The 15,584-nt window shown below is 45.8% G+C and overlaps 1 protein-coding gene across 1 annotated transcript in view; it reads left to right on the top strand.

Annotated features, from left to right (window-relative positions):
* Nucleotides 1-11,038, top strand: part of CIB1 (calcium and integrin binding 1) — a 143,331-nt gene extending 132,293 nt beyond the window's left edge. The window contains exons 6-7 of the mRNA XM_078683248.1: nucleotides 7,403-7,491; nucleotides 9,147-11,038. Of these exons, the coding sequence (XP_078539374.1) occupies nucleotides 7,403-7,491; nucleotides 9,147-9,168 (111 nt within the window). The 3' untranslated portion in view covers nucleotides 9,169-11,038. The remainder of the gene's footprint in view (nucleotides 1-7,402; nucleotides 7,492-9,146) is intronic.
* The last annotated feature ends 4,546 nt before the right edge of the window (nucleotides 11,039-15,584 follow it).

Below are 15,584 nucleotides of genomic sequence, written 5' to 3'. Positions count from 1 at the left end.
TGTTTTTTTTTTAAACATAAATAAATGGCATTGTCATTTACAATGCCAATAGCAGGGCAGGAGAGCAAGCACAAGCAACGAAGGGGCAGGACAGCAAGCACAAGCAATGAGGGGGGGAGGACAGCAAGCACGAGCTACGGGGGGGCAGGGGAGCAAGCACTGAGGGGGAGGACAGTAAGCACGAGCAACGGGGGCAAGGGAGCAAGCACAAGCAACGGCAGGACAGCAAGGGGCGCAGGACAGCGAGCACAAGCAACGGGGGGCAGGGGAGTAAGCACAAGCAACGAGGGGGGAGGACAGCAAGCGGGGGCAGGACAGAGAGCACAAGTAACGGGGGGCAGGGGAGCAAGCACAAACAACGAGGGGGGCAGGACAGCAAGCACAAGCAACGAGGGGGGCAGGACAGCAAGCACAAGCAACGAGGGGGGCAAGACAGCAAGCACAAGCAACGAGGGGGGGAGGACAGCAAGCACGAGCAATGAGGGGGGTAGGGGAGCAAGCACAAGCAACGAGTGCACAAAATAATAATAAAATAGGAAACCGGACATAAAAATACAGCCCAGCCGACTCCCTTTGTTAGATGTTCTCGTTCTGCTGGAATTTGACTGTTATCCAAAAGAGAGTCAATCCCAGACTTTCCACAAATTAAAAACGGCGATAAACATCCATTACTGTAATGACTCCTGCCGGGACCCGTAACCTGAGATTAGGAGCAGGAGGAGCCTGGCAACAATATCCAGCATTAATCCCACATTGGACGGGCCGTGACGTCAGCGCCTCCGTCTGATGCTCAAGCGCGAGGCACATCTGGAAAGAAGAATCTCGGGCCATCTGCAGCTCTAAAGGAACTTTTGGACCACAAATCTCCATTTAGCATTATGTACCCCAGACTGCTGCACGCGTGCTTCGAAATCACACACACCTTGCTCTGTCTGCTCATCTGCTCGCTTACAGATTTTAGTTATTAATCATGACATTCGTAGGGGTATTGAAGCAAACAGAATGGTGCCCTATAGGCCACCCAGATCTTGTAAAGTGGATACTTACGTCTAAATGTAAGGAACAGTGGTACACATAACAGGGCACTGTGATGATGGCGCAGAATGACCAACGAGGCCAGGGAGGGCAGCCCTGGTGAAAAAGGACACAGGGGGGCCTAGGCAAGGTGCAGCGCCTGGTGAAAAAGGACACAAGGTCGGTGTGGCGGGGAGGGGGGGATGTGGAACCCATGGCAGGGGGGGTAGCGCCTGGTGAAAAGGGGCAAAAGGTGGGGACGGGAGCAGGGAAGGAAGGAGAAACGCAAGGGAGGGGCAGCCACTGGTGAAAAGGACATAAGGTCGGGGGGGGAGAAGGTGGGACCCAAGGCAAGTGAGGGCAGCGCCTGGTGAAAAAGGATACAAGTTCGGGGGGGAGGGGGAAAGAAGGTGGAACCCAAGACAAGGGGGGGCAGCGCCTGGTGAAAAGGGCACAAGGTGTGGGCGGGGAGGGCAGGGAAAGAAGGTGGGACCCACGGTGCATTGGGGCACAAGTGGGGGGAGCATAGAAGGAAGGTGGAGGGCAGCGCTTGGTGAAAAGGGGCACACGGGATGGGAGAGGGGACATCAGCCAAGAATTGAATCCTAAGGAAATGGGGCATCCGGAGGCTGGGAATGCTGAGGGGGTGGGGGGTGAAAAGAAAGAAAGAGAGGGTGAATCGCCGAGGCAAGTAGAATACCTGACGCAGTGCTCTTTGTAGAAGGTCCAAGGGGATGGGCTGTAATAATAATGGGCTGTAATAATGCTGAAGGCTCAGTGCTTACCTCTCTGCGTAGGTGCTGCTGTGTGACAGTGAGTGTCTCACCTTCTGGCTGGCCTACCGGTACCCAGTTTCTTTGAAAACTACTGTTACTACTACATTCGCAGCCTAGGCCTTCTGTATTTTTTTTTTTTAAATAAACGCATGTCACAGGAGGTAAGCGGCTACATAGAAGTTAACAAACAGCTCTGAGCTCTTGCTGCTGAGTGTCACTTTTCTCTTAACATGGTTGCTACCTCCTACATTTTGTTTGCTGTCACACTTGCACCAGACAGTGCCACCATTGCCTACGACGTAACGTTATGTTTGTTGTTGTGTTTGAGTGTCTGCCATTTATTGCACTATAAAAGGCTCTAGTGTACTTGTTACTAACTTTGCACACTTTTATAACTTACTTGCACGCGTCGCATCATCATGCCACTTTCCTGTAATGCAGCGTTTGTGCTATCTCTTGTTTGCTCACGATTGTCACTTATGCCTCATGTAACACGTTTGCTTAAGCTTTTTGTGTAATTAATTTGCCTCATAACTAGTTTCTCCTCAGTACTACAGAGTTGTTGTCTCTGTTGTTAAAGCGCTCTCTGACACCCGGGGTAAGTTGTCCGCGTGACGCAGCGCAGCGCTGCAAAGTACATAACATAAACAATAAAACAGTGACAGTCAGTGACTGACACACTTACTAAGTGACTTGCTCAGCTGCTGCCGTGCCCACCCAGCCACGATGTGGTTCAACACTGGCCACTCTGACGAGTCTGCCTGCCAGCTGTGCCTGCTGCTTCATCCCGACGGACACTGTCACTCCTCGGCCGCCGCTGGGCCGCGGCCCCCGTCACCCCCGGGCCACGCTCCGCAGTCCTCCGACCTCGGGCCTGGGCGCAGCTTGGCCAGAGCAGCAGTGAGTCTGTCGCCGCCGCCGGGGCGCTCTGCTGACCTGAGGAGCTCAGCTGCCAGAGGTGGGCCTGGGGCAAGGTGCGAACTGCAGTGTCAAAGCGCGCGGCCATGATGGCGCTCAGAGAGACATGAGCTACTTGTGCCGTGCAGCCTGCACTCGTGCTAATCTCCCGCCGCTTCTGCAGCACTTAATCTACTTCCTCCGGACGTGACGGCACTATCGCAACGGCCGGGCCTGCACATCCGGATTCATCTATCCCGGCCCCCTGGTGCGGTGATAGACAGCTGAGTATTACGACTCAGAGGGCAGCCCGGCCCCCCTGCAGCAGACTAGGAGAGAGTCTGAGTAGCCGCGCTGGCGCCGCCTGCACCATTTGTTTGCGCATGATGTTTACAGTTTCCGGGCAACAGGAACTTAGTCGAGTTAGACGAGTTCTACAACACAACAGTGACCCTGCTAAATCCAGCGCTTCACAATAGAAACAGAAATGATACATGAGAAGATTACGAGTGAACAAATTACAAAAGCAGACGTTATGTTACATGAGGCAAAAGTGACAATTGTGAGCAAACAAAATACACGAGGTAGCAAAAGGTACATTACAGGAGGAATATACGAACTCGAAAGTTTCAAACCGGCATCCCGGAGCGGCCACGTCCGCTGGTTCAAGACGGCACTGCGGAGCTTCGCAAGTAAGCTACTGCCCGGGCACCATCTTCGGAGGAATGACAAAAACAAACCTTGAAAAGAAAAAAAAAATAAACAAACGCCCACCGCTGCATGACGGAGAAAAGGGGCGGAGCTTAAAAAAAACAGAAACGCCCACGAATCTGCTCCCACAATGATTGACACATCTCCCTTCCAATGGCTAGCCTCCATTTATGGAGCTAGCTAATGGAAGAGAGAGGCGGGTTAAAGCCACAGTACTGGAAAACAAAAAATTTTGCCTGTGCGACACTGCTGCGCAGTGAACGCCAGGCGAAACCTAAAAAAGTGTGACCAGACTGAGTGGGCAGGAAAATCTTCTGCATGACATTTTGTCTGGATGAACTCTTTGTGGCAAAAGCCATTTGAACTGATCTACGTGTTACCCAGATATGTAACCCATAGTGAATTGTACCTGTGCTTGAATAATGCCTATGCTTATTTCAGCCAAGTTAGAAGGAACACAAGCAGGTGAGGGAGTTTTGGCAGAACACCTGTATGCCAATCCCTCAGGGTTAGGGCAGAACACCTGTATGCCAATCCCTTAGTAAGTGACTATGCATCACCAACTGTGTGTGGAGAGGGACAAAGAAAGGGTTCCCATACTGCCTCAACCATTACCACTTGATCATTGAGATTGTAAATCAGGCACTAAAATTCCGCCACCCCGTCCAGCTTTGCCAACCACTCCAAAGGGTTAGGGAGAGAGGGCTGCCTCTAGTGCTGCATAATGCAGACCTTGGCAGTAGGAGGACTGTTGCCAGCCATCGATGAATTTGCTTGGTGGATATCACACTGAGTGCAATGTAGGAGGGCCAAGTTCATTGAGGGGTGGATGTTCGGTTCCTAAACAATCAGGGTACACCACATATCAGTTCAGTATGGTTAAAGCACTGTCCATTGCCAGAGAATATGCTGTAAGTGACAGCTGCCAACTCCACATATCCAGCATAAGGCATTCGGCAAGAGGCCTCTGTGAAATTTTTGGAGAGTCCAGTTCCGCCAGGAAGCAGTCTAAAGTAGTGGGATTTCAATATGGCTTCTCGCAGGTCGGTGTTCTGCATATGGAGTAGATTGAGCCAGTCATCTTCAGTCAAAAGCCAGCAAGAGCTGCCACTTTTGTCTTGTCTGTTCTTTGGCTGGCATGGAGAACAGATGGTCTATGAGTATGCTATACAGGCCAGATACCACCCACGTATAGGTCCCCCTGGTCAGGTCCCGCCCGGTTTCCAGATATTATTGAATTGGGGAGCAGCCTTTTTCAGTCCAGGACCATTGTTGGGGCAAGTGATGGCAATACTCCAACTGGATCAAATGAAAAGTTTTCAAGCTGGTTCTGTCGATCAGTTGGTCAGCCTTTAAAATCCCCTACGACCTTCATGAGGGCCAGGAAACAGTGTGGCCGCATATGCTTATCCCTCGATTATGCCATATGGCAGATATGTGCATCCACAGGTTGGTTGTCAAAAGGTTGTGTGACAACTGCCATATGACCAATATGGGTCTGATCACTGGGTTTTCAGTCTGTAGAGTGCAGGCCTTATATTTATAGAAAATGTCTAGAGACCTATTGCATTTCAGGATTCGGGCTCATTAGTGAACCTTGTGGGAAGGATCTTTGGTCCTGGACAGCCAGCAAGTGAGCTACAAGAAATGATGGGCTCTGTAATGGGAGGCCATGTGCAGCAGGCGTAGCTTCCCCGATTCAATGTGAGCATAGCTTGTGAATTTTCAGCCTGGGCCATGTACCTGGCCAGATGAAAGATTTGTTGATTGAATAGATTTACGACAGTGGGGCTGTGGAAATCAATACTGGGAGCATTCCCAACACATAGTAGAATGGGGGACAATTACAATTTTCACGGCCTGCACATAACACCAGAGAGTGTTGGATGGCAGACCAGTTTGCTAATTTAGTGCGGGCCTTCGCTAACAGGGGGAGAACATTATCCTCCACCATGTGGGAAAAGCTCCTGTAGCAAAAACCCAAAATACTTCATTCCTTTGGGCATCCAGCAAAAGTTGAACCCTTCGACTCATGCACTTGTGAAGACCTAGGACATTGCCATCACCTCGCTCTTATCCCAACTGACCTTGTATCCGGAGCACAAGAAGAATTTATCCAAGAGTCCGATGAGGGCTGGGAGAGAATACCCCTGTTGTGTCAAGGCATGAGGATGTCATTGGTGTAGAAGAGCGCTTTTGTTAACCGTAATATCACTAAGTGCGATGCCATCTATCAGGCACAGGTGCCTGATCGCCAGGGGTTCCAGAACTAGCAATTATAGCAGCGGGAAGCGAGAGCAACTGTGTTGTGTCCCATGTCTAGTCGGAAATCTATGCAAAAGAAAGCCATTGCAGTTAAGGTGGGCCTCTGGCATTTGATAGAGCCAACCAACTTTGATGGTAAATTGCTTCCCTAGGTCGAACTGTTGGAGGGCTTCAAACCGATACGACCACTCCACGTGGTCGAAGGCCTTCTCTGCATCCAAGACGATCACCAAAGTCTCCTTTTCTGAGTTTGCAGAGGCTCACTGTAGGTGTGCAAGTGTTCTGAGGTGGTTCTGGCACAAATCCAACCTGGGATTGATGGATAAGAGAGAGGATGACCTTGCCTAGCCTGGTCACCAATATTTTGGTCAGAAATTTGACATCCACATTGATCAGAGATAATGATCTATAACTCCTGCAGTACAGTAGGTCTTTGCTGTCTAACAGCAGCATGGTTATAATGGCTTCATTGGAAATCGTGCCCTGGAATTGGACGTCTCTGCGTACTTGAAGGTCTCCTGCAGCATTGGAGTTATCATATTGTATCAACTGCATTCGAGAAGACAGAATAGATGACCTGCTCGTTGTGAGCTTTGCCGGAGCCAAGAAAACTAAGGTGTTCATCAAATCACACTATTTTAAGTTTGGTTATCCTCTGATTACAGGTGTGCAGTGCCTTAGCCAGGAAAGGCTCTACAGAGCTTCATGCCCAAACAATAAGCAATGGATGCTATCACCAGAGGGGTCCAGTAGCTGACATTTGTTGGTCAGCCCGGTGATAATCTTTGCTTACATTTGCGAAACATTACTACCTCACAGCCTAAGTACGCAGTGACAGATATTTTGCCAGGAACTGACATCCATATGCCAGAGGGTGCTTTATATATTCCGGTGTCATCACATCTTGCTGGCCCGAGTCACGGCTGTGACCTCTTGGCACCACACTCCAACACTAAGGACCTATTGCTGGGGAAAAAAAGTTTCTGGTGCAGTCTTGCGCCTGGAGAATTATCATAATGTGAAGAATCTGCAGGAAGATTGTGTATCCACCACCTTGCTACCACGCTCAGCAACTTTTCACTGTTTTTTGTTGTTGTTGTTGTTGTTGTTAAAAGCCTGCAAACAGTTAGCCGTTTACGGAAAGGCCTGGATCGCTCTTTCTCAAACAGATATTTATTACCGTACTATATTTGCACAGAATTAATAATCGTTTTCTTTGTCTGCTACACAGTCAATACATGCTACACAATAACAATTAAAATACTAATTTGTGCAGTCTTTTTCTCTTATTCCTCTTGCAGTGCTGCCGAAGGTCAGCATTAAATTACTATATGGACATTCATTCACCTCACCAGTGGTGCATTTACTACTATTCTTAGAGTTTTAGGTAGATTCTGAATTTTTGGTTTATTAAAAAAAATAATGTATACACCATTGATGAAAATGATGAGTTCCACTGAAATAAGTAGAATGAATATACTACCACAAGCAAATGGATTTAGAAAGTGGAGGTCCCAGAAGTCGCGTTGGTAAATAAAATGTCTACAAAAGACTGCATATTTTGCTCTGTGCCACTGGGAGACATATATATACCACAACAGTAAATCTTTTCTAAACGGGTACTTTCCACTAAAAAAGCAGTAGACTGTACTACAGAAATTCTAATTGTGGATTACATGTACGTTTTTAGAATATCTTTGTGTGGTTATAACTTTCCATGTGCATTTGCTTCTGAACAGATTCTGGAGGAGTCCGATATTGATAAGGATGGAACCATAAACCTCTCAGAGTTTCAGCACGTAATCTCAAGATCACCAGATTTTGTCAGGTAGTGTTTTTTCTATGTGGAAATAATTGCATTGCTGTATAATTTATTTTGATTCTAGATTGAAGTAATCTGAGCTCTTGTGTTAATACAATTTGTGACAAATGTTACAATTTCTATTAGCCATCTCCACTTTAATGTGGCCACGCCAGAATCACACATGTTCTCTTTCTAGATGAACTGGAACCCATCTTGAAGTGAGATTACTTTTTTTGTTAATTGTAAACGGTCTGATTATGGGTTTGGTGGTATGGGAGCAGAGCGGCACGCCACCACCTCACTTCCACACCACCGAACTTGACTGCCCGCCGAATTACCAGTTGGAATCCGGGTGGGCGGTCCTGCGGCGACTGGCCAGGACGCTACCTTTCAAAGCCTCCTAGAAGAGCCTTAAAAAGGCAGTGCCGTGGGACCGCCACAGCGCCTTCCAGCAAGGCATGGACTTTCCGTGTAGGAACTGGGTGTGCACACAAACAGAGGGGCACACCATTTGCCCCCTGCATGCACCCCTATGCACCAAAGCACCAGGGGGCCCTATTGGGCTAGTTTTCTCATTGCAATTCTTTTCATGGCGGCTCACTGGGGCTAAACTTACTCTAAAACGCGCTCCAAGTAACATAAACACTAAAGTCGTTTTTACTAGGTGGATAGTGTCTTGTGTTTACCAAATCTAAGAAGTTTTAGCTCCTTTGAGGTAACATGCTTATTCCATGAGAGCAAAGCCAACATTCATTGCTTTTCGACAGCATGTTCATATCAGAAACATTTTGGGTCATCACATTGGCCTCTTTGAAAGATGTGCCTTCTGTCCCCAAATTTTGCCCAGTTTAATTGCTTGAAGCCTAGCTCGACCTTGTCTGTTTTTTGTCTTTCTCGTGTTGTAAGCGTGATGCCATTTTTCCAAACCAGTTAGGCAGAAGCGAGAGTAGAACGACAGAATAAAGAAAAAATTCCTTCATGGTGATTCTGGGACTTAGTCTTTCTTCTCCCTCTTTCACAATACCCACTCACTCATCACCTCCACAAGTGTATAGTAAGGTAGAACTAACAATGTACAGGCAGGGGAAACGTGCTGGAAATAGGTGTGGTGGCATATACATTGGGGGTAGAGCTTCTGCAAGGAGGAAGACTTGAGCACGAAAGTCTCAAATTCTTTTAAAGTGACAGTGTTCTCTTAGTACACCTTTGTACAGTTTGCTTGCCTGCCCAATGCAAGAGAGGGAAATCACGGGCTAAGAACACCAGCATCAGCATGATGCTTATTTTATTCTGTAGGGTCCATGTTGACAATCTCTGGTCATGGTGTAATATGTAGTCATATGCTCACATTCAGTGAAAGACTGACTTTGTGACTGTGAGTTTTCAGCAGCGTTAGCGTGTTATTTGTTAACTATAGGCCTTTTCTTTGGGTGTGGTTCCAATGTAAAATTTCTGAACGTATGCAGCCAAACTCAAAGGTTGTCTTATTTTTGGTCCTCCACGCGATATTTAGCAGTAAACTGTGCTTCTAAATATTGTACAAGTGACTGTTTACAATCCTTATTATGATGATGTTGAATGGTTGATGTCATTCAGAAAAAAGTGGTTTAATGCAAGACCTATAACATCTAAAGGTGGTCCCTTTAATGCTCTTCATTATTTCATTATTCTTTTTTTAGTTCCTTCAAGATTGTGCTGTAATGGCCCAGACAACTACTTCTCAGAGAAGCCATCTGAAGCAACTTACGAACAGCTTGTCAGCACTTCCATAAAATAATTCCATGGATCCACCTCCTAGAATTAAAAATCCTTCCTCCACTTGGAAGAAGCTTCAAATAGCTGTGTGCTCTGGACTGGCATCTCCTGTTAGAAGCAGCTTAATTAGTACAACAATTCGTTCTAAGCTGTGAAACTGTACAAGACTTTCTTGGCTATCAGTCTGTAGCAGACCAGGCTGCGGTAGAAAATATGCATCCTATGTGCTGCAGCGTAGCTACTGAACCAAAAAGTGCCTTGCATCCATTTGAAATGTATGCTTCTGGTTTTTCTTCACAGGCATGCTGAGAATACTTATTTTAACTAAACGGCTATAAAATCAAAGTGATAGGGGAAATTAAGCAACTGTGTTGTGTGCTGCTATGCAGATGCCTCCTATGTAGCAATTGGGTTGCCCCCAGCCCTTCTTATCGCTCATTACCTCTTCCCGTGCATATACATTGGATAGTAGCTATTTTGAGGTCTCAGTCATCCATCAACCGTAAACAGGCAGCAGGATTGTAAAGGTCTTACTAAGCAATATTGTGGCCGACCTACTCGTAGCCACTTTCCAGACGGCTTGGGTTGTCTGAAAATGCTCATAACTGTGACCCTCTCAACGCACAAACCTCTGTCCCTCTCAATTTCCATTTGTGTTGACGCAAATGGTCAGCAGTGGCTTCTTTGTGCCACTTTATTCAGTCACACTTCATAGAAGCATCATACCGGAGATATCCAGGAGCTACTTTCTCCCCTCTTTCATTTCAGTTTCTTTATACAGCACTCACTGCAGCAATAAAATGCGTTGTTAGTGGAAATCTTCTGTCTGTGAAATGGGGAAGCACCATGTACTGAGAGTAGTACTGTATCGGAGAGGATTGAATCATTTCTATTTTGTAATCTTTTTTTGTGGACTGCATTTGCTTCTCTATTGCACACGTATGTGAACATAATTGAACTATGATTTAACAGTTAACTTGTACTTAAATTGTGTTTTGTTTAGCATTTGAGCATTAAAAGGGCTCGATGTGCAGAAGTTTTTAATCGGATTCCAGTTTTGGATATTGCCCATTATTTATCATGGTTTAGAGGAACATTACTTACCTAGTAATGGAATATCTGGCCCCTTGCCCTTTTTTTGGAGTTCCACCTTCATATTCTATTTCCAACAGGTTTTCCAAATCTTTAAAGCGTCTGCTGCACATTAAACCACATGTGCCTTATATGTGAATTGAATAAACATTGGCACGTCTGAACAATGCTCTATTACTTGAAATATTGGAAGATGTTAGAAAATACTGTGGGAAAGTTACTTTTTAGAGTACAAAACAAGTAAGCCATATAAGAAAACCAACATCTAATCTGTACTGCAATAATGATTCAGAGGTTGGCGGAGTAAAAAGTGATGTGAGCACCTGCCACCTATTGTATGTTAAGATATAAAACTATAATTAGAATTTAAGACAGAAAGGGAGCATGCTTACTTTAAATTGTAGTATGGTGGAATGATCACAGTTTTTGATATGAAACAGTACTTGAACTTGATACATAATCAAGTTGTTGCTAGGCATTTCAGAATTTGTTGACATGAAGATGTGCTGCTTGCGGCTTCAGAAGTGCAGAACGATTTGACTTGTAATATGTGGATTACATACAATTGGGCACAATTTATCTAATGTATCATTACGTTAAAAAAATATTTTACAGATAGTTTTTCTTTGTCCTAACATGTTTGCATTTTCAGATTGATCCAGCACAGTTTATCTGTACATTTTTATATTGTGTTGCTTCCGAATAAACATTGAATTCTAATCAATTTGCACTAATGATTTTCAATTTCTAATCTGATGAATGCTGTTTTTGTGAAAAATGCTCAGATAATCCCTGAATTTGGTAACATGTCTAAAATCAAATACGGAACATGATTAAATGACTTGAAACAATCTTTAACACTGCTTGGAAATGTGATTGGTTCGTGTTGTGTTAGGAGTTATGGTAGAATACGTTGATGTCATGTGGAATATTGTGTATAGGCTCTGGGAAGGTATATAAGCAAGATGTTTAGAATGTTGAAGGGGGTATTTTCTACTGCAGGAACTAGCTTCAGAAGCATAAGCCGTGTATGGGTGAATTTCCTTATGATTGTGCATTACCATAAATCTTCCATTGGCTCCTAACTCATTCCTTTGATGCTACAGTTGGTCTTGTGTATTGCGTTTAAACTTTGAACTGCAAGTTAATGGCATCTGTTGTTGGAGATGGAGAGGTGGTGCTATTGAATGGATTAACTCTGGTTTCATCGAGGTGAATTTTATTTATTATAAATTATTGGTGTGAGTTTTACATTCAGTCAGCATATCTAAATGTGCCTGTTCTGTTAGCTTAGGTGATACAGGGTTAAAGGATTAAGCAGCAAGTTGAGGGTTCAATCCCTGGGCTTTGCCCTTGGAGACAATCGTAATTGTATTGTATTGTAATTGCATTTATAGAACTATCCCTGAAGAGGCGTCAAAGCGCTTTTGTGCTGGCAAGAACAGATTGATAGGAAAAACAATGGGAGAGCAAGGGTATTGTGGGGGCGCGTCCTGATCCCCTGGAGCATATGATATTTAAACAATGTGGACGTGCCCACTATTTGTATATGCTAAGCTTTGAGAGCCATACAGAACCAACTTTTTATCCATTTTTTAGTGCACCGATATCAAAATACACCATGGCAGAGAATCCTCGCTTTTCTAGACGACGAAACCTTCAGAAAAGACTGGGCACAGATTGCATGGAGATGCACCAGAGATTGGATCATCCTTATAATCCAAACAGCCAAACGTCTCTCCGATGCCATTCTCATTGAAATCCAGGCCACAGAAACACACTTTAAAGCCACCCTACCCTCCTTTAAAGAAAGACTGGACAAGACCAACAAGGAAATCAATTAGTACCATGAAAGCCTAACACAGAGTAAAATTAATAAATTTTAGAAAGACCTCAAGAGGTTCTCCTATTTGAAAACATACCCTTAAGCTGACACAAACTACAAAGCCCCCAAGAGGAGGGACACTTCAGGAGGTTCATCCGATGAAGACTCCTCGGGAAGCAGCAACTCCAGTACCAGTAGCTACAGAAAAAAACAACAAGAAAGAGGAAGGAAAACAGGATGGCAACAACCATGGACACCGACACCACGAGGACCAAATATGCAGTATCCTAGCCAATACCCACCAATGCATCCACCATATGGATATGGCTGGAACATGCACTTTGGACCCCCACCACCCTATGTTAACCAGAACCAGAGGTTCTCTTTTTTAGGGGAGGCCCACGAGGCAGAGGGAGAAGACGCCGAGGCAACCAAGTACATTGAGGAGACGACCAGTACGAGGGAGCCCAAACGAGGAGCAAATCCAAGGATGAGCAACCAGGCCCCAGCACGAGATGAGCCTGGTCACAAACCTCTCGTCCCATTCACTGACACCGACGGAACAAGAAGTCCTAAAGAAGGGGCTGGGTTTCGTGCCTATGGCTAGACTAGACAAATTACAGCTACATTGCGAGCTGGCATCCTTCTTCCGGAAACTAAGACTAAAACCATATTTCGAGAATGTTCAACTTCCGCCCACCGCATCTTCCGAGGGAGACACGTCGTTCAGAGTCAAATCCACCTTCATGCCGCCACCCACTGCTATCCCACCTGAGATATCAGTATATGAACAAGCGATATTCATAGACATAGAAGAACTCAAAGGAAACCACCCCTTCCAGAACACCACCACTGCAGAAGGAGCAGCCATACAATCCCTGAGATCCAATGACGCCATTGTCATCAAACCGGCTGACAAGGGCAGAGGAACAGTAATCGTGAACCACGAAGACTACCAGCAGGAGTGCCTAAGACTTCTCAGTGACACCAAAAACTACAAAAAACTTCATCAAGACCCGAGTGACAATTTAAAAATTCGCATCCACCACCTGGTAGAAGAAGCGGAAACCACAGGACTCATAACACCTGGCAAAGCCAAATTTCTCACCACATCAGAAGGCAAGATCCCATACTTCTATGTGGTACCCAAAATCCACAAGAACAGAACACCTCCTCTTGGGCGGCCAATCGTATCCGGCATCGGCTCACTTCTTGAGCCTCTGTCACGCTACTGTGATTTCTTTCTCCAGCCCATGGTAAAAATCACCAATACTTACCTACAGGACACCAAAGACCTTCTCAGACTTCTTGAAGGCCTGACATATAACCCAGAGACATCCTTAATTGTGAGCCTCGACGTGGAGAGCCTGTATACGAGCCTCCCGCAAGATGACACCCTGAGAGTCCTAGAAATGGCTCTGGAAACCACTGACTGGCCATACCGCACTTCCACCAAATTCATCTGGGACTGCACAAAACTCGCACTAAAAGACAACTTCTTCGAGTTTGAGGGCCAACTGTACCTCCAAAAGTACGGTACTTCAATGGAGAGCGTGTTCGCTCCCAGCATAGCAGGCCTATACGTACACAACTTTGAGACACAGTACATCTTTACCAATGACACACCAAAAATCCCAGAGATTAAATTCTATAAACGCTATATAGATGATATCCTATTGATCTGGGAAGGCAACAGCAAGACGCTGACTGCTTTCTGGCAATGGCTCAACACCTGTGACAACAACCTAAAATTCACAAACAGTTTTGACCCCCTCAAAACCACGTTTTTAGACCTTGACATAGAGGCGGAGGAGGGCCACCTGAAAAGCAGAACATATTTCAAACCCACAGCACCCAACTCTCGATTACACTTCTCCAATTTCCATCCCAGGCCATTGAGGGAGAACCTCCCATATGGACAGTACCTGCAATTAAGGAGGAACTGCAGTAATGTGACCGATTTCAAGAGACAGGCCAATGACCTCACAACCAAACTGAGAGACCGCGGATACCCACAGCAAATCACAAATAAAGCAAGAAAATGTGCCAAGAAAAAAAAGCTGTGAAGGTCTTCTTGAAACTCATCCACGTGAAGCAACACCCATGCCTCTGACATGTGTCACCACCTTTAACACTGTCTCCAACCAAGAGTCAAGCATAATAAAGAAACATTGAAAAATCCTCGGGACAGGTAACCTAAAGTCGAACCTACCACTCCTATCTCACAAAAAAGCACAATCTATCAAGAACGCCATTGTCTCTACCAGGCCGACACCAGTCCAAACACAAGATAACTCTATCTTGAATGCATGGGGCCTCCCGAAAGTAACTGGCCACTTTGCATGCGGCAATTGCAGCGTATGCCACCTGACTACAATCGCCAAAACACTACATCTTGAACCTGGAAAGATGTGGGAGCTGCGCAACCATACAAATTGCAACACTGCCCATGTAATTTATCGGATCATGTGCCCCTGCAACCTAACCTATATCGGGATGACGAATAGGAAAGTAAAAACCCGAATATGCGAGCATCGCAGCACCATACGATGCCGAAAGAACACTACCAAAATGACCAACCACTTCCTCGAAATAGGACACACAACCAATGACATGAGATGGGTCATCATTGAAGCACTGGACCCAAATATGCCCAACATCCAACAACAATTACTACAAAAAGAACAAAGATGGATTTATCGTCTCTCCAATCATAAGGTGGGCCTCAACGACAATATTCCCTGGAATAGTCTCAGCAGACATTAAGCAAACAGGACTGCCATCATATGCAGGGCCGCCCCAGCCATCTCGTATGCTCCTATGAAAAATAACCAAACATTACGCATACAGATACTGGCACCATACCAGGACCCCTAAACAGAACTGTTCCACTATTTCGCTAGCAGCCAGATGCCCAAGATCCAGCGGCACAGTAGCGAGACCCCTCCATGCTTTGGATCATCTCAACACATTCTGGAGTGTGGCACCTTGACACTACCCGCACCTAGTGACACCTTTGTCTGTACCAGGCCTCTACAGCTCCTTTTGTACTGCTTACACAGCCTAACCTCTGTTACACACTACGTAATACACACTTAGTAGTTTATTATAAGCAGTTTGCTTACTCCGCTCAACCACTGCAATACACTACGTAATATACACCTAGTAGTTAATTATAAGCAGTCTCTAAGCAGGACTCTTCCACAGTAATGAGTTACCTAATACACGCTTAGTAGTACATTACTAACTTCCTCGCAGAAGTATTTGTTATGCCCCAACCGGCATTCATTGCCCACTCCAACTTGGGCGACACAAGCATCCCGATCCGCGAGGCCATTGCGCATGCGCAACCTCCCGGGTCTGCTGTGCCCCCACAATCCCAGAAGTACAGCTACGATCGGATATGCTGTACTTAAACTCCCGCATACCGGCCCCGCAGACACCA

The sequence above is a fragment of the Lissotriton helveticus genome, chromosome 3_1 (assembly GCF_964261635.1).
Source record: "Lissotriton helveticus chromosome 3_1, aLisHel1.1, whole genome shotgun sequence".
NCBI lineage: Eukaryota > Metazoa > Chordata > Amphibia > Caudata > Salamandridae > Lissotriton > Lissotriton helveticus.
Note: the sequence above shows the minus strand (reverse complement) of the source record. Positions and strands in the feature narration are given on the sequence as shown.